The 19735-nt window shown below is 41.0% G+C and overlaps 1 protein-coding gene across 1 annotated transcript in view; it reads right to left on the bottom strand.

Moving 5' to 3' along the window:
* The window catches only part of GRB14 (growth factor receptor bound protein 14), a 98633-nt gene extending 79762 nt beyond the window's left edge, over positions 1–18871 (bottom strand). The window contains exons 1-2 of the mRNA XM_036421851.2: positions 18542–18871; positions 16984–17116 (exon numbers count right to left, since the gene is read on the bottom strand). Coding sequence (XP_036277744.1) covers positions 16984–17116; positions 18542–18690 — 282 coding nt within the window. The 5' untranslated portion in view covers positions 18691–18871. The remainder of the gene's footprint in view (positions 1–16983; positions 17117–18541) is intronic.
* Between the last annotated feature and the right edge of the window lie 864 nt (positions 18872–19735).

The following is a 19735-nucleotide window of genomic DNA, read 5'->3' as shown; positions in this document are numbered from 1 at the left end:
CAAAACATAAAACCCTAAGAATTACCAAGAACCTTAATAAAATGTTTCCTTACATAGTCTAAGTCTCTCTTAAAACTACTCTTTGGGTTTCCTTCATAGCTGTGTTTTCCCTCTTGATTACTTGAAGCATTATTTAAAGTACATTTAGTCTAGAAGATAAAAATAGAAAGTAGTTTAGAATAGCAAGAGCAAAAAAACTGATACATACACAAATATACTATTTTGTGGAATAATGTGTTCTTTAAGTTGGGTCATCTTGGCATCTTATTTTTACACTTCAAATCAGGCTCAAGGAAACATAAAAGACAAAAATTACCTTGAACTTTAAAGCATAACTTTTGTCTTATCCTTGAGGAAAGCTGAAATGGTCACAGTGCACATTACTCTGCTTCAGTAAAGAACTATAGTTCACTTGTTATCAAAAACCAGCTGGGGAAAAAAAATTTCCAATATCGAGCCTTCAATCCTTGAAATAACTTACAAAACTTTCATTTAGTCTTACTCCAATGAACAGAAATAACATCATATATTCCCCTTATTAGTAGTTAATTAACCACAGCACACCTATGCCTTTGCACAGCTCCACATTTTATAGTATCATAATAAGAGTGTAAAGCAGTATCACCAGACCATCAGTGAGAGTGAAAATTAATGGTAAAAGAGAAAACCAAAGGCAAAAACTGACTTTAACATTTCACAGACACTTGCATTAAACACAGAAGCTAGAAATGAGGGGAATGTGCAAGCATTTACAGGATAAAATAATTTTCAGTGCATTCAACCAATCTCTAGCACAGATATGTGATCATAGAGAGAGGTCAAAATTTTAATCTTTATTAATTTATATTATTAATATTGCTAAGCATTCAAAATTATGTAAAAATTTATTATAGAGAAAAAAATCAAGACTAGCTATCAAGGATTTACAATCTAGTAGAAATACCTGTAATTTGTCTTAGTTATAGAGGGTTGTACAATAGCAGGTTTATAGTTGTTCATATGGAAAATAATATAATAATTAATAATATTCTATTATTACTAAAGAGCATTTATTGATGAAAGCATGTATGTTAAAATGCCACATAGATGTACATAGCAAGGTTATACAAATAAAATATTTACATCTGGAAGGAGAGGGGGAAAAGTTATAGGATATGGGATTTTATTTCAAATGTTTTTAATCATATAATATGACCTGAATTACATTTATCTTTAATTCTTAAGCAAAAACAAAACAAAACAAAAAAAAAACTATGAAACTTTATTCAATAAATAATCTATAGGACATATCTGTCAATTCTAGTTTTATGGTCAACTAACACTTTAGTGTATCAGACTCTTACAACTAAGACTAATGGTATCTAGAACCATTGTTCATAATGTATCATGAAAATGTGACTGGAAATCAGAATTATTTAAATGCATTATTAAAATACTTTTCCTCAAAGAATTAACTGATAAAGGCTTCTGATCACATGGTCCTTTCTTAAATAGACCATTTATCTCAATGAATGATATTTCTCTAATAGTCTAAATGACATGAATTGAACAATACAATCTAGACTAATCCATACTAAAACAATCAGGTCCCAGATCCTTTGGGTCACTGAAAGCATGCCCCCTCTGCTGTCTGCATTTGGAACTTAACCACGAACAAAAATATATCTCAACAGCGCCCCTGTGTGACCTACTTCAACCACCACTTCCACAGTCATGGAGCCCTGACAGTTCCCACTGCCATTGAGGTTCATTTTCAAACAACAAGTACAATTTACCTTTTAAAGATAATGCAACCTCAAGTTCAAGCAGAAGCTAATCAGCTTTGAAATGAAGCAAAAACATTTAAACAAGTTTTACCCTTTAGAAAAAATGTTATAGAGCCACAAACATATATAAAATATGTGGATGTACAAGTAAGACCACTTCCAGAAAGGAAGGTGGATTTCCCAATTCTTCCTCTGTTGGGGAAATGACCTGCCAACTGCTGTTTCAATCAGATGATACCATGGTTTCCTCAAAAGGGGTCTACAGAGAGCCTGCATCAGAATCATAAGACTCTCCGGGCAAGTTTTAATACCTTAGTCCCACTCCACACCTATGGAACGAGACTGCTCAGAAATGAGGACCAGGCATTTGTACTTATATCAAGTACTCCAGGTATGTGACATGCCTACAAAGATTTGAGAACTGCCACCCTAAAGCCTAATAAAAATAAAAAACAAAAAATAAAAAATAAAACTTTTCACCCTACTCAGTTTGGCTCAGTGGACAGAGCATTGGCCCACCGACTGAAGGGTTGCAGGGTTGACTCAGGTCAAGAGCATGTATCTCGGTTGCAGGCTCCATTCCTGGCCAGGTCAAGATGTGTGCAAGAGGCAATCAATCAATGTGTCTCTCTCACATTGATGTTTCTCTCTCTTTCTCTCCCCACCCCCTATCACTCTCTCTAAAAGTCAATGAAAAAACATCCTCAGTGAGTATTAAAAAAAAAAAAAAACTTCTTAAAGATGAATGGGGTATCATATTGATAAGTAAAGGACAAGGACTGCTAACTTTTTTTTATAATGGAATTTAATTTGATCTCTAAATATTTGAATCATTTTTGATCCCATGCTTTAAAACCATTTTTCTCTACACTGGTATTTATAGCCCTGTAAGTGTTCCAGTGATAGATGTTGGACTTGTTAAGGTGGCAGGACAGGTCCACTACCAAACATCTACAGTTTCTGAGGCGGCCTGGGTCCTGTCCAAGAGAAAAAAGGAAGCAAAAACACATTCCTCTTCACTCCATCTCCTTCAGCTTTGTTCTCTAGGCCACAGGGCAGGATTTTTACTAACATAAATCTCAAATCTCAGGCAGGGGTCTGTCAATGAAAATTAATTTAACACCTCAGAGTATAACTCAACTCTTTCAGTCAAAATACATTCTAATTTCAGAATCATCCAATATCCTTGCTAGTTTCTCAAAATCATTCAAAATACTACACATTAAAAAATAACAGTAAGGATTTCTGACATTTTTCGAAACAATAATGAAAAGGTTTGGTTTCCTGAAAACAATATACCAACACCATAAGAAAAAACTGGAGGTCATGGGATATCAGAATATATTAAGGATGGGTTTCATGTGCATCTTAAAGGACAAGTCTTTTTATTATTGTCACACTGCATGTTTCACCATATAAAAATCTGCAATATTGACTTTGTGTCTAGATTTTAATATAAGTCCACCTATAAATTTTGTGTTAGGCATTCAGGGCTGAAATTGAAATCTGAAAATGTGGGTTCAAGTCAACTCTGTCATGCAATACCGTATGATTTAACCCTCGATCTTTAACCCTATCTCTTTACATCTGTAAAAGAGAGATAAAACTAACTCATATACTTACTATAGTAAGATATTCAAAGGATAGAAAAGATAACATATTCAAAAGTACCTTGAAAATTGTATCATCAGTAATATAAAGACAGGATATATGCTCCTTGGAAACCAGCATAAGAGAAACCACACTGCTTTATAACTGCATCAACCATATCCTATCTAATAAAAGAGTGATATACAAATTGACCATCACTCCAACATTCAAGATGGCCACCCCATATAGTCAAAGATGGCCGCCCCCATGTGAAAACAAGATTGCCACCACAAGATGGCCAGCAGGGAAAGGCAGTTGTGGGCAATCAGGCCAGCAGAGGAGGACAGTTGGGGGTGATCAGGCCTGTAGGGGAGGGCAATTAGGGGTGACCAGGCTGGCAGGGGAGGGCAGGTGGGGGGACCAGGCCTGCAAGGAAGGGCAGTTAGGAGTGAACAGGTTGGCAGGGGAGGGCAGTTGTGGGAGAACCAGGCCTGTAGGGGAGGGCAGTTGTGGGGGACCAGGCCAGCAGAAGAGGGCAGTTAGGGAAGGCAGTTAGGGGCAATTGAGCTGGCAGGGGAGCAGTTAGGCATCAATCAGGCTGGCAGGGGAGTGGTTAGGGGGTGATCAGGCTGGCAGGCAGAAGTGGTTAGTGGCAATCAGGAAGGCAGGCAGGCGAGCAGTTTGGAGCCAACAGTCCTGCATTGTGAAAGGGGTGTCCCAGTGGGATTGGGCCTAAACGGGCAGTCGACATTCCTTGAGGGGTCTCAGATTGGAGAGTTTGCAGGCTGGACTGAGGGTTGCACACCCCCATGCATGAATTTCATACACTGGGCCTCTAATTGTCTTAATAATTGTTTTTGAAGAATCATTTTTCTCAAAGAAGTAAAAAGCATTTTTATATTTAAATTTTATATGACTACAACTTTATATGTTTAGAACTAAACTAATCGAGTCCAAGCTAATGCTGAGTGAAAGAAACCTTTGGATAAATCTGAAATAGGACTGGCCAGTGTTGCTCAGTGGTTGAGCATCGACCTATGAACTAGGTGATGGCTCCATGCCCAGGCAGGGCACATGCCAGGGTTGTGATGATCCCAGTGTGGGAGGTGATTCTCTTTCATCACTGATGTTTCTATCTTTCTCTCCCTCTCCTTTCCTCTATGAAATCAATAAAAGTATTTTTTTTTTAAATCTAAAACATGTTCTGTTCCATCAGGCTCATCAGTTATACCATGAAAGAATGATGTCTCAGCAACCCAGGTATAAGTCCTGAACAATAATGAAACCAGCAACCTTTCAGTGACTCAACCAACTGAGACACTCCAGTTGGGCCAATATCCTCAATATTAATGGCATAGGTACCAATAAAATAAGAGAAGCTTTAGAGATAAAGAACTTTGTCTAAAGAACTGAGAAGGAAAAAAGTGATGATAACCAAATCTCCTGAGGATTGCAAAGAGCCACTTCCCACAGAACTGAAAACAACACTAATGTTTCTCAGTGTTTTCCACCAGAACCACTGAATGCAAAAGAAAGTAATCACATAGCCCTGTCCATCTCAGGGTAAGCAATAATTCTAAGGTATTTAATTTGTTCTTAAATATACACATAACCTGTGGATTCTGCTTCTAAAAATAGTAGTGTATAAATATAAATAATATAAATAAATGTAAATATAAAATAATAAAAGTAGAATATGCAAATCGACCCAATGGCCGTCTGTCCGGATGACAAATTGCATGCATCAGGCCTCTAGTATAAATATAAATATAAATATAAATATAAACATAAACATAAATATAAATATAAATAATATAAATATAAGTATAAATATAAACATAAATAGAAATAGAAATAGAAATAATAGAAATATAAAATACAAATACAAATAATATAAATATAAAACTATTTCCCCCTATTTTCAATTAAAAGTTTTGTTCCTGAAAGATGCTCCACGTTCATCTTACAACTTCCCATGCAGCCCTCCCACAATCCTCAGGCACCCCCTGTGCATATACACGTCTCAGTTGGAGAAATATGCAGGTGGTGCTTCATTCCACAGGAGTGATGTCCTCTGGAGATCTCTATAGAGAGCATCTGCCAGAGCACAAGACCCATGACCTATTAACATTTCTTCCTTCCATTTTTCTTAAAACTACCTCCTTCAACCTTCAACATAGGTTTCAGATACCAGGACATTTAATGGCTACAACAAGTAGAAGAGACTTTAATTGTGCCTCTTCATCTTTCTTGACTCAAGAGCCATAATTTACCAAGTACCCTTTACATGGACGTCGACCCAATGCCTTTAAATAGTTTGGTCACTTTCTTTAAACCTCCCCAAAGGTGCAGACTTGGTTTTGTAAGGGGCCCTTATGCCTTTGGAACAAAGGCAGGTTCAGCCTAAATGAGGTCATTAAAACAAAACATCAAGTTCCCAGTGCCCTCAGCTTCCAAGCCAATGACCTACAGAGTGTTCCAGCTGATCTTAATTTCCCTGGCACCGCACAGTAAGAGCACTGTAATATAATGCAAAATGTCTCCAAAGAGAAACCAGATACTGGCCTGAGTCTTGCCAATACACAGTTGAATAATACCAAAGTACCCTTTCATCTGAATACTGCGCTTCACACACATATGCCACCCTTCCCAAGAATGACAGTAATCTTCCACTGTGAATGTGGGTTGAGTGAAAAGCTTTTACTGGACTCAGCCCCATAAAGTATACATGCTTCTTCACTGGCACATGTGAGCTGGTAAAACTGAAAATGCTTACAAGGGGACCAGAGAGACAAAAAATAGAATTTGTTCTAAGTAAAGATGACCCAAATTGAGAAGGTGCTAAAAGCGACAAATCAACACTTAAATGTTTATCCTGTCTAGGATCTCTTTTAACAACATCAGATCCCTTTTAGTAGTTAAACTAAATTTCACTTTTCTAAGTTTCATTGCAAATTCTTTATCATTTATATTAAACTATCAGTAAATTCCTAAATATTTCCTCATTTCTGTCTTTAATAACAACCACTTCTCTGATCCTTCCACATTAATTTATTCACTCATTTATTCTTTCATTCAGCAAAATGTATTGAATGTCTATTAAGTGCCAGGCATTGCAGTCTCCACTGATTCAGCGGTATATAAACCAAAGTCCCTACCCTCTCTTAGGATTGATGTTCTAGTGGGAAAAGGCAAAGAATGAACACATAGATGTGACAACCTATGATGAGCTAGAAAGAAAAATGAATCTGGGGGAGAAAGAAAAGAGTGCAGAGGTAATGAAAAGCAATGACAGTTTTAAATTCCATCTGAGCTCGAATCTTTTTAATGATCCATCATCCAGTAAAGCAATTAGGGTCTCTATCAGATAAAGTCCAGCTTTACTTTTCTATACAATAAGAGATTATCAAAATTATTGATTATATCTTATAAGAGAAATAACTGAAAGCAATCAAAATTAAATGCAGAATTAAGAGTTCTGAGGAGTATGATGAAGTGTCAAAAAGGGCAAGAAACTCCCTTGTGTGAGTGTCATTTTCACATTGACTTTCAACTTTTTTATTTACCTAAATAAAAGTCAAGAATAAAATTAAAGAGTCCACATCTAATCTTACATCCATACATCTAAGTTTAAATATGACTGTGTCACCTAATCTGACCCCCCTTCCAGATATACCTTTTCTGACTCTCTCATATTTGGACCTTGACTTTGATGCACAATTTGTGGTTTAACTAGCCCCGCCTTCCCCCATCATTTCCACAAAGGTCGCTCCTATGCTCCTTGTCCCATGGAATCCCAAATGGACCCTTTATCAAAGGAGGTGTGGTGACCAGGTGGGAAGATCGAACAAAGGCTTAGAAAAAACTTCTGGGGCAATGGAACCAAAGAAATCTTCCAAGACTCCTGTACCTACTACATTGAGTCATTAGTTCTTCAAGAGCCATCAGAATCATTGGCTCTCAGAATAGGAAGAAATCAGTGCTCAAAGACCCAGAAAGTGTGGGCAATGGTCACTTCTCCCTCACCCATCAGCAGGACTCTATTAAAAACTAAGCTTCTTTATTCCCAGCCTAATATCTTTTCATCACATCATACTGACTCACCTCTTTCCACAGAAACTTATTAAAAATCGTAAACAGGATGTTGTAAATGTACTATTCTTTGGCGCTATTATGGGTTTAAAGTTTTTTACTGACTTCCACACCAACCTAACCACATATGTAACATTACATCTATAGGAAAATGTGTGTAAGTAAACAGCCAACTTACAAATGATCTTGTGGAACAGAGAGAAATATGTATAAAATTGTTAAGAATATCCTCCTCCACGTCGAAACCGGTTTGGTTCAATGGATAGAGCGTCGGCTTGGGGACTGAAGGGTCCTGGGTTCGATTCCGGTCAAGGGCATGTACTTTGGTTGCGGACATATCCCCAGTAGGGAGTGTGCAAGAGGCAGCTGATCAATGACTCTCTCTCATTGACATTTCTAACTCTCTGTCTCTCTCCCTTCTTCTCTGTACAAAATCAATAAAATATATGTATTTTAAAAAAAAGAATATCCTCCTATTTGAGCTTGTTTTTTCCTGTGGCTTTGAAAAGTACTAAATAAGTGGGACCAAAGGGAAGGACAAGAACTATTGGCTGTTCTCCCCATATTGGCTCTCCCGTTTCTCTTGTGAATTCATTCCAAAAGTTTCCCTTCGGCTCCCACGCCTTGGCAAAGGCTTGTAGTCACTTCCCAGGTTCTCCCGTGAGCTGTCCTTTATCAAGGGTGCCAAAAGGACAATTCCCAAGTCTGCTTATCCCTGATCAGATGCTTACACAACATAATTTACTTCTATTTCATATAAGCTGGCTGAATTTAAAATATATTTTTATTGATTTCAGAAGAAGAGCGAGAGAAAAAGAGAGATGTCAATAATGAGAGAGAATCATTGATCAGCTGCAAATGAAAGTACCGTAACTAGCATGAATGAGTGAGAGACTAGAGTTGGTAGCTCCTGTCATCAGAGGCTAAGCTCAGAACAATGGGCAAGGGTGTTCCCATCACTAACTGATGGCATCAACTGAAACCATATCAATTAAATAGACTCCAAGTGAATTAAGATATTTGAGGTTTTAGAAACTGGTCACTATAGGTTAAGTTAGCCAAACCAATCAATGGATCACCACGTCATACACTTATTATGGGTATTTGTTTTCTGAGATCTTTTTTGGGGGTCCCTAGCCATCCATTGTTTCTTCTCCACCGCTATATACCATACCTACTGAACCTGCACCAGCAGTTCAAACATGCGTTCCCACAACCCTTGCTTAGTGAGCCTTGGTCCAGGGCCCTATGTGCTTTGGCCACAGCTGACTGAATAAGAATTAAACACTCTGGGCTAAAATCTCTGTCCAGATATAGACTCCAGGCAGTTACCAGGAGGAAATACCTATTTGGGTGACCGTTTGGGACACATGCACTGACACGTAGTCAAGACAAGCAGGACTGCAGAAGGTCATAAAATGAAATGGATTTACAGGAAGCAGAGACTACGTGCTACGCTTGGGAGAGAACAAAAGAGAAGGGAGAAAATGGCTGTGGTGATTTTTGCTGACTTTCTAGTCTCTAATATCTCATGAGACCAGTGACCTTTGACCTTCAGGTACTATAACATAACCTTTCAGGCTAGTTCATGTGAAGTTCTGTTTCCTCCACCAAACAATCAATACCTGGTCCAAAGAGCGACTAAAGTCCATTTGTAATATCCCTACCTTTCACCAACTAAAGGAAATTGCCCACAATTTCAAAAAGTCAGATTGCCCCAGAGTTTCAAAGCAGCAGAGGATAAGAATACCCCTGATTTTGTACATATGTCAAAGAGAAAAATAATAAAATGTCAAATTCCTATGCCCTTCACCAGGAAGTTATTCTTCAGTGGGTGGTGGTACAGGTTCGAGTTTCTATATTTTTCACCAGCATCCCTGCTCATTCTGAGGAAGGTTGGTCCAGTGACTACACTTCAAGAAGTACTGTTCTAAAGCCTGCTTCAATATTGCTACAAAGATCTGTGTACTTTCAAATTCCTCTCCAAGAAAAATTATATTCATCAAGTGCCAACATTCAAAAGTAGTAATTGCTGTTGGAAAGACATATTTAATTGAAACCCTAATAGAAGCAAGTATTGTTTCTATTATTCTTTTTGCCTTTACATAATATCTGCATTTCATTTTACACCAAATAGGATTTTGTAAAATGGCTTGGGTGGCCTAAATACAATTTATAATGTTTCATGTGAAAATAAATTTAAATTTCCAAAGCACTAATTTAAAGACTTTGAAAGACAGCCAGTTTATAATTTTAGTATTTGATGTAACATTCCAACTGAGAAAATTTGATTATAGATGGTTGTAAATGAGAAAATTTGATTATAGATGGTTTTAAAAGTAATTAATGTTCTCATTAGGGAATAATGGCCTTTTAAGGAAATGTGAATATTTTTTCAGAGATTCAGACAAAACCAGGATGTACAGGGGTTACTTTATAAAATTTCAAAGACAATAATTTTTTTTTAAAGAAATAGATGAAATAAAGGATATAAAATCCTAATAATTGCTAAATCTGATATTTGGGAATAGGGGCTGCAGTTTATTGTTTTCTATTGTGTAGACTGGAGAAATGAGTATATGAGAGTGTGGCTAATGGACTCTGCACACAGTTTCTGCATCGCACAAAATAGAATAATTACTTCATCACAAAAGATTAAAATCAGAGGCCCCTAATTTGGGAACAGAGATGAGCTTCTTTTTATCATCCTTGACAAATGAAAGGGAAAAAATTCAAAGGCAGAGCATATATGGAAAAGTCATTTCTTAATTATTTGGAAGATATTTTTCATTTTTCTGAAATAACAAAAAAGGTTTAGTTGCATACAGAATACACTAGAAATAGTGTGGTGAGGGGCAAAGCACACAGAGGCATAATCATCTTTTTGATCTCCTTTTATTTAAATTGCAGACGTGCCGAAACCGGTTTGGCTCAGTGGATAGAGTGTCAGCCTGCAGACTGAAAGGTCCCAGGTTCCATTCCGGTCAAGGGCATGTACCTTGGTTGCGGGCACATCCCCAGTAGGGAGTGTGCAAGAGGCAGCTGATTGATGATTCTCTCTCATCGATGTTTCTAGCTCTCTATCCTTCTCTCTTCTTTTATGTAAAAAATCAATAAAATATATTAAAAAAATAAATAAATAAACTGCAGATGTACAGGCAAATTACTTCTGGCTTTGGACTTCCTTTTTTAAAGCTTAAAATTTAGATCAGAGACCCACTCACTGGTGTGCTTGTTAGATGCCTTATCTCTTACCTCATCCTGTGGACCATAAACTACATACAAAAGCTAGTTATTAACAATGCTGATACATCTTATTTAGCGATATAACTAATTTTTTGGTAAGTTTTTCTTATCAATGTTAGGTTGAAGATGGAGAAGAAAACTAGAAGGGGAAAATACAATGGCACAGTTATCTTTGTCAAAAATAAAAAGATTCATGCCGAAACCGGTTTGGCTCAGTGGTAGAGCGTCGGTCTGCGGACTGAAAGGTCCCAGGTTCGATTCCGGTCAAGGGCATGTACATTGGTTGCAGGCACATCCCCAGTGGCGGGTGTGCAAGAGGCAGCTGGTCGATGTTTCTCTCTCATCGACGTTTTTAGCTCTCTATCCCTCTCTCCTCCTCTCTGTAAAAAAATCAATAAAATATATTTTTTTTAAAATAAATATAATAAATAAATAAAAATAAAAAGATTCAGGTCCTTAGCTATTAGAATATTAACAAATGGTATTTGTCACCCCTACTCTTGTATTATGGCAGAGTTATCACTAACAACACTAAGTTTATTAATTGAAGAACACTTACAGTTCTTCATTTCTTTGGAAATTGTACCTTCCTCAAAAAAAGATGGTCAAAGCCTCAAGAAATCCAAATTTGTCCAGCCAGTGTGGCTCAGTGATTGAGCCTCATCCTATAAACCAGGAACTCACAGCTCTATTACATGTCAGGCAATATGCCTGAGTTGTGGGCTCAATCCCCAATGTAGGCATGCAGGAGGCAGCCAATCAATTATTCTCTCTCATCATTGATGTTTCTATCTCTCTTCCTCCCCGTTCTTCTCTGAAATCAATAAAAATATATTTTAAAAATAAAAAAGAAAGCCAGATTCTGGGTCCCAGGTATGCCTCTATCAGCCACAGCATTTCTTAGCCTCCATTTGCTCAGCTGTAAAAGAAGCTCATTTGACTATTATAGATGATCCTAAAGATTTTTTTCCAGCTTGAACATTCCATGACATAGTTTTTCATAGGTGTCTTTTTATCTTTAAAATCTTCAGAGGTTTTATTTTGAATTAGATATACTACATAATTCTGGGAAGCAATTAACCAGAGCTACTACAATATATGAGACGGGTCCATGTACAAAAAGACGATACACTTTGAAATTGCTTTATTGGTGAACACAAAGAACTATGCCTAGGAAATATATCTGGCCAATGTTATAAAAATACTAGAAGAGAGGGTAAGTAAAAAGAATCCAGATTTTATCTCATTTTAGCTCTCATTTAAAAAAAGAAAAATACAAGATGCCAACAATACTGAATACTCTGGGATATTGTATTTGCAAAAAGAGATAAGGCATATCCTATTTGTGGTTTCATGGCAGTTTAGCACTCATGCATTATGTAGGCAACTCAAATTGTAACTATATATATATATATATATATATATATATATATATATATCTCCTGTAAAATGATTTTGCTTTTGAAAAGCCACATAAAATTTAGCATTTCTAATGGGAGAAATAATTGCTAAAATGACAGGAATAGTTAAGCAAACCAAAAGAGAGAATATAAAGAAGATACATAGTTTCCTAGAACGTTTTACCCATGTGCAATATTCAATAGTCCCTATTCCATACTGTCATTTGCATCATCTCAACCAAAGTTCAGAGACAACTGGTCCACAAATTAACATCTTGTAAAAGGGTAACCTGTGTTACCAAGATACTGAATGATCTTGGGGAAATCACTAACATAGAATCATGCATTCCCCAAACTTCGCTCATTCTAAAGAACTGAGCCTATACAAAGGAATAAAAACAAAGGGTAAGTTCTAAAGGCAAAGTCACAGTAGGGAAAAGAAAACAAAAAATATGTGAAAAAGTACCTTTCCTTTTTCCACCTTGGGACAGCCTTTCTCTTCTTAGAGACCCCAACACTTGGGCTGGAGGAAGAGATCAGCAGGAAGTGCCCTTTCTGGAGGGAGCGCCCCTCTGGGACCGGTCTCTAGGACTCAGGCCAGAACTCCGCTCATGAAACAGCACAGCTGTCTATGGGTGCGGAGCTCTCTGAGGAGGTCACTGGGGAAACAGGGCACAAGGCCTGAGCAGGAAATCAGTCTGAGACAGTAATACAGTACCCTCATCCCATCGCGCCATTTGCTAAGCCTGATCTGAAGAAATGTCCTTCCCCAAGATAAGATGTCTTACTCTAGGATGATGACTACTCACACGTAGGGCACACCTTGGCTTACCCTCACATCCACACCCACTCTTTCTCTTTTTATTCTAGTAACATAAACAAGCAATACTTCTCCCTCTATTCAAAAGAAACCTGCCCCACCGATGCATCTCTTAGACACGGGCATTCTCTATATCCATTCACAAAATTAATCCAACCCCAAATCAAAGCCCCACATTGGTAAACACCCGCTAGATGGCCTTTTTGCTTAGCTCAGTGTCTTGGAGCCTAGGCACAATGAACAGGCAGAGCTCTGAAACTCCACCAGACGTTTCCTTCTCCCGTTCTGGGTCACATGGACAATCCAGAATCAATTCTTTCCACCAGCAAGACACACAGTCAACTCTATCATCCACACTTCCATTTTATAGCCTCAAAAGCCAAGCTCTCAACGGGCCCAGACATTTCAGAATGGCATTTTTCCCTTGGGCTCTTACTTTAAACCTCACTCTACAATAAAGTTCTCAAGAGAGTCTCTTTCTTGTTCATCTCCCCATCCAAAGTCTCAGCCCACCGCTTAAGGAATAACTCCTAACATAGGTTTGCTTTGGGAATGTTTACTCCCACTGTCTCCAGTCCTTAACCAAAAGGTACATGCACCAATTAAATTTCACCTCCCCTGCACCAAAGAAAAATATACACGGAGTGGCCAGATTATTATAATCTCTGAATGCATAATAATCTGGCCACTCATTATATATATTAGAGGCCTGGTGCATGAATTCATGCATGGGTGGGGTCTGGCCAGCCTGGCCAGGGGGAGGACATGGGCGGTTGGCTGGCCTGCCTGTTGGTCGAACTCCTGGTCTGGTCGAGGGGACAATTTGCATATTAGCCTTTTATTATATAGGATATATACTTAGTGGCCAGATTATTATGTGTTCAGAGATCATAATAATCTGGCCACTCAGTGTATATGCCTTGTTATACCAGACTTTTGTCAAAACACAACATTCCATGGATGGCATTACTACTATATGTTACAAGGATTCATCTCTTTCCGATGGTATTTCCTCCACTCCTAAAACTATAAACACACATTACTGAACCCATCACAGGTAGTAAAAGTGCAGAAAAAAAAAGGAAACAACAGATGGGAAAAAATGATCACAGCCTCTCTCTCCTCATTACAAGCATCTGACTGTTTAAATGTATTGCTTCTATCCTACAAGAACAAGATACATTTTGCCTAGTGAAGCCTCTCTTTGTTTTCATGGTTCAGAACTGGGGGAAGAATGTTAAGAAAAGATATAATTATTCTAGAATAGAGTAATTTTTTTTTGTTTTCTTTTGGAAATATGTAATCGTGATGGATCTCCCCTAGTTGCTTCAATCTTGAAATCTAATTTGCTTAAGTTGGTACCATGCTAGAAACTCATAAAGAAAGAAAATCCTATCTAATAAAATAGTAATATGCAAATTGACCATACCTCTGTTACACTTACAAGCCACAACCACCAGCCAATCAGGAGTGAGTATGCAAATAACCCAACCAAGATAGCTACAGCCACAGAGAGAGCAAGAGCTTTGGGTTTCCCTGGCAATGGAGGAAGCCAAGTTTCCGCAGCCCTGCCTGCTTTGGCCTCTGCCCAAGGCTATAAAGTTTTAATTATAGAAGATAAATAAATCCCAACAAAAATGGCTGCCAGCCACAGAGCGAACAGGAGGCTTGGGTTTCACCAGTGTTGGAGGAAGCCAAGCTTCCTGCACACCCTGGCTGGCTCAGGCCTCTGCTGAAGGCTACAAAGTTTCAATTATAGAAGATAAATCCCAACAAAAATGGCTGTGGCCACTGAGGGAACAGGAAGCTTGGGTTTCCCTGGTGATGGAAGAAATCAAGTTCCTAGCCTGCCCTGGCCTCTACTGAAGGCTACAAAGTTTTAATTATAGAAGATAAATAAATCCCAGATACTGTGTTTCCCCAAAAATAAGACATCCTCCAAAAATAAGACCTACTTACAGGTTTCCTTCTGAGTGAAATATAAGGCATCGCCCAAAAAATAAGGCCCCCCCTTAGGCTAAACATGAGAGATTTGGCCCACTGATTCTGAAAGAAATGGAGTCACAAGAAATTCACCAGGAAATTCAGGAATTGAATTGTTATGATGATGTTCCAAAAGATGATGACATGATGGTCATTGAATAAATGAGTAAATTCTTGATACTGTAGGATTCACAGTTTGTCTGGTTTGTGTTGACAACTACCGTACTACCGTACCGCATACAGGTAATAAATTTCCTTTATTTTCATTTAACAATAAATGTGTACTGTATTCTTCTTCATGGAAAAATAAGACATCCCCTGAAAATAAGACCTAGCGCATCTTTGGGAGCAAAAATTAATATAAGACACTGTCTTATTTTTGGAGAAACAGGGTACCAGCGTCTCCACTTGGGTTGCTGAGGGGCATGGCTGGTCTGAAAACTACCAGAGGCCCCTTGCCCAGGCAGCTCCATGTCCCAAGGGGACCCCCACCCTGATCCAGAACACCATACAGGGCAAACGAGCTGGTCCCCACCCATGCACCAGGCCTCTCTCCTATCTAATAAAAGAGTAATATGCAAATTGACCATCACTCAAACACACAAGATGGCTGTCCCCATGTGGTCAAAGATGGCTGCCCCCATGTGGACACAAGATGGCCAGCAGGGAGGGCAGTTGGGAGGGACCATGCCTGCAGAAGAGGGAAGTTGGGGGCAACTGAGCTTTCAGGGAAGGGCAGTTGGGGGTGACCAGGCCTGCAGGGGAGAGCAGTTAGGCATCAATCAGGCAGACAGGGGAATGGTTAGGGGGTGATCAGGCTGGTAGGCAGAAGTGGTTAGGGGCAATCAGGAAGGCAGGCAGGCGAGCAGTTGGGAGCCACCAGTCCTGGACTGTGAAAGGGATGTCTGGGCAGTCGGACATCCCTTGAGGGTCCCAGATTGGAGAGGGTGAAGGCTGGGCTGAGGGACATATCCTCCGTGCATGAATTTCGTGCACCAGGCCTCTAGTCATAAAATAAAAGTCCTTCTAATGATCACTTACAAGTCATCTCCTTCCTACCTTCAGTAAGAGGAATTAATTGAAATAAAGAAGACATGGGGTCCTAAACTCCAATTACCTTTGCCACAGATCCACTATATCACTTTTCTTTAGTAAATAAGGTTGGTTTGGGTTGAAAATATGAAAGATTAAAAAGGATATTAACCAGCCAATCCCCTTCACATCCCCATATCACCCCCTTTCCAATTCCTTACCTACAATTAATAATCTAGTATCACATAGACCTCTTCCACCTACTCTGTGAATAATAAAAGCTCTCAGACTCTACACATACAGACATTTTGTCATTTAAACCATCCCCAAAACCTGACAGCTACATGTTTTGTTTTCTTTTAATATATTTTTATGGATTTCAGAGAGGAAGGGAGAGGGAGAGTGAACTAGAGAAACATCAATGATGAGAGAAAAATCATTGATGGGCTGTCTCCTACATGGCCCACACTGGGGATTAAGACCACAACCTGGGCATGTGCCTTGACTGGGAATCAAACCATGATCTTCTGGTTCATAGGTCACAGCTCCACCACTGAGCCACCTGGCCAGGCCTGACAGGTAAGCTTCAACATTCCCATTATACAACTGTGAAAACTGAAGCCTTACGGGCAAATAATGCCAAAGAACTATGTCAGTCAATAGACTTATTTAAAATAGGCCTTTAGCCGAAACCGGTTTGGCTCAGTGGATAGAGCGTCAGCCTGCTGACTGAAAGGTCCCGGGTTCGATTCCAGTCAAGGGCATGTACCTGGGTTGCGGGCACATCCCCAGTTGGAGGTGTGCAGGAGGCAGCTGATCATGATTCTCTCTCATCGATGTTTCTAACTCTCTATCCCTCTCCTTTCCTCTCTGTAAAAAAAAAACAATAAAATTTAAAAAAAATTTTTAAATAAAAATAAAATTTTATTTATTTAAAAATAAATAAATAAAAATAAAATAGGCCTTTATTAATATTGCAAGTTATTGAGCATTGTAAAGACTGTACAGATTTAGGACTCCCGATAATTTTTAATTAGATTTTTAAAATGCATACCTGTTTTTTTCTTGAGTTTGTTTTGGGAAGCAGGTCTGTCGATAACGCAGATGTCAATGAAGAACAGCATAGCTCAGGAAAAGGGTTTGGAATAGATGACATTTCCAGAACATCAAGATCTTTCTTTTTTCTCCTACACCAAGAGAACATAGGATGTAATTTACATAAAACAGAAAGTAAAATGTAAGTGCTGTCAGAATTAAAAAGCTAAGGCTAACATGCACCACTCGGTGACAAGCGTCTGTGATGTACCTTCTGTGGGTTAAGATAAAATGCTAATTAATATTCAATCATGTATAGTTTTCCTATCCTTTGGGAAGAGGGGGGATAAAAAGTCACCAGGCATAGAAACCCCATTTCCAGCACTTTGATCATTTCCTTGAAGCCCAAATACATACTATATATTTATGAATGCAAGAATCACCCTTAGGAGTTAGGCATTATTATGCATCCATTAAATTGACAAAGTCTACAAAAAATAGAGTGAATTCATCCCTCGCTATTTTACTAATCAGTTTTGGAAGTTATGGTTTATTAATTATAGCTGTGATTCATCTCACTTCAAATTTCATTCACAATGTTGCCCACACACAGTCTGCTGGCTTTTCAAGCACTTATAGATACCAAATCGCGAGGCTTGAGTAGGTAAGTGAATAGAACTTGCAAGTGTAAATAGTCTACTGGAAAGTAATTTTAACTTCAGTGAAGTTGAAGCACTTTGAAAATCTGGAGAAAGTACCTATTACATGTATGCATGTAAAGGACTCGAGAATTGCGTATGGCTGCAACCCTTTCCTTTTCTAAAGCATGTGTAAAATCGTGAACTCTAAAGGCACTTCGTGCTGAATGCTATGGCATTGGGAGACCTTTCCCAAGCCTCTATTCTTTCACTGCTCAAGTGTCAATCCATGCTCTCTCTCCTTCCAGGTCGCTGTAAGACTCTATGTGGGAGGTGAACTCGTTTAAGGTAGGACTTTTTAAATCTATAAAATAAGCCGAAACCGGTTTAGCTCAGTGGATAGAGCGTCAGCCTGTGGACTGAAAGGTCCCAGGTTTGATCCTGGTCAGGGGCATGTACCTGGTTTGCAGGCACATCCCCAGTGTGGGGGGGGGTGTGTGTGCAGGAGACAGCTGATCCATGTTTCTAACTCTCTATCCCTTTTCCTTCCTCTCTGTAAAATATCAATAAAATATTTTTAAATATCTATAAAATAAAAAGCGTTATTTATTTATTTATTTGTTTGTTTGTTTATTTATATTTTAAATACAGGGCCAGGAAGAATAAAGGGGGTGGGCGGTGAGCCTGAAGCGAGGCCTCCCGCTTCGCAGGGATGGGCAGAGCCGGGCTCTCCCGGAGCGAAGATGCTATTTATAAGGCTCCTCCAGATCGCAATGTCCCGCCGCCCCGGTGGCTGCCAGCTCCGAGGGACTGGTCTTCGGAGACTTTCCCAAACTTGGCCCCGCTCTGGGCACATGGCTCCCGCCCCCCCCCCCCGGCCCACCCCCTCGCCCCCGCGCCGGCCGCCGGCCCGGCCCCTCCGGGCCCGCAGGCTCCTACCTGTCCGCCGCCGGGGCGGGGAGCGCGCGCGCGGGCAGCCCGGGGCCCGGCGCCAGGTCCCGGGCATCGCCCCTCCCCCGGGCCGCGCCGCACACCTGGGCGGCCGCCCTGCCCGCCGCGCCCGGGCCGTCCGGGAGGGAAGTGGTCATCGCGGCCGATCCGATCGGGGGCCCGGGCGTCCGGGGGGACCCGCGCCCGGGAGCCGGCGGCGGGAGGCGGGAGGCGGGAGGCGAGGTGCCGGGTCCGGCCGCCGGGCGCGCTGCAGGTGCGGTGGCCTCGCCGCCTGCGCTCCGGCCCGGGCGGCTCCGGAGCTGCTCCAGCGGCGGGCGCGGCGGAGGGGGAGGCGGGGCGGGGGCGGAGGGTGCGGAGAGGGGAGGAGCGGTGGGTGGGGGCCGAGGGCGGCGGGGCGACGCGCGCAGGGGGCGGGGAGTCCGCCGGGTGCCGTGGGGCCCCGAGCGGGCCGGGGGCGCTCCGGGGCACTGGCGTCCTCCCCGGGCTCTGGTGGCTGCGCCCCTGGCTTGGCCGCCGAGCCCCTCAAGTGGGCGCCGGGGCGCGAGGAGGAGCCCGAGGTCCGAGTGGGCCCCGCGCCGCTGGAGGCGGGGAGCCAGCGGGCGGCGATCCCGCCCGGCTTGCCTGCGGGCCTGCAGGTGGGGCTGTGTGCGCGCCGCCCGGACCCCCAGCCCCCCTCTATTCCTTTCTTCTCCTTCTGCAAGCTGAGATCATCACCTAAGCTGGGGCTGGGCCGCCATGACAGGCCCACGGGGCCAGGGGGCCAGGGGGCCAGGGGGCCAGGTTGGCCCCAGTCTCCCCTCCTTCCATCCGCAGCCCCAGGCTGGGGTGGGGGGAATTAAGGGGCCAGGGTGGGAGGAGGAGGGGAGGCAGTAAGTACAATCAATATAGAAAGCTGCTGAAGTGTTTGGGAATTCTTAAGAAAGCACAAGGAAACCTGAAGATGTCTTAGGAATTAGAAAAGAAATGATTCTTTTTTTTTTTTCCATCGGAACAGCTCTTGTTTAATAAGTTTCCACTCCGCCTGGCCCTAGCGCCTCGTGTCAGATCTTACAGATAAGGAAATTGGGGCTGAAAGCCATGGAGGACCTTGAGCAACACAGCCCACGTAATTGGTGCAGGCGAACTTCCACCCCCAGAAGATTCCCTTTCAAAATCCAGGCCCCTTTGTAATGGCGATTATGT

This window comes from Pipistrellus kuhlii, unplaced genomic scaffold (genome assembly GCF_014108245.1).
Source record: "Pipistrellus kuhlii isolate mPipKuh1 unplaced genomic scaffold, mPipKuh1.p scaffold_m20_p_7, whole genome shotgun sequence".
NCBI classification, from domain to species: domain Eukaryota; kingdom Metazoa; phylum Chordata; class Mammalia; order Chiroptera; family Vespertilionidae; genus Pipistrellus; species Pipistrellus kuhlii.
Note: the sequence above shows the minus strand (reverse complement) of the source record. Positions and strands in the feature narration are given on the sequence as shown.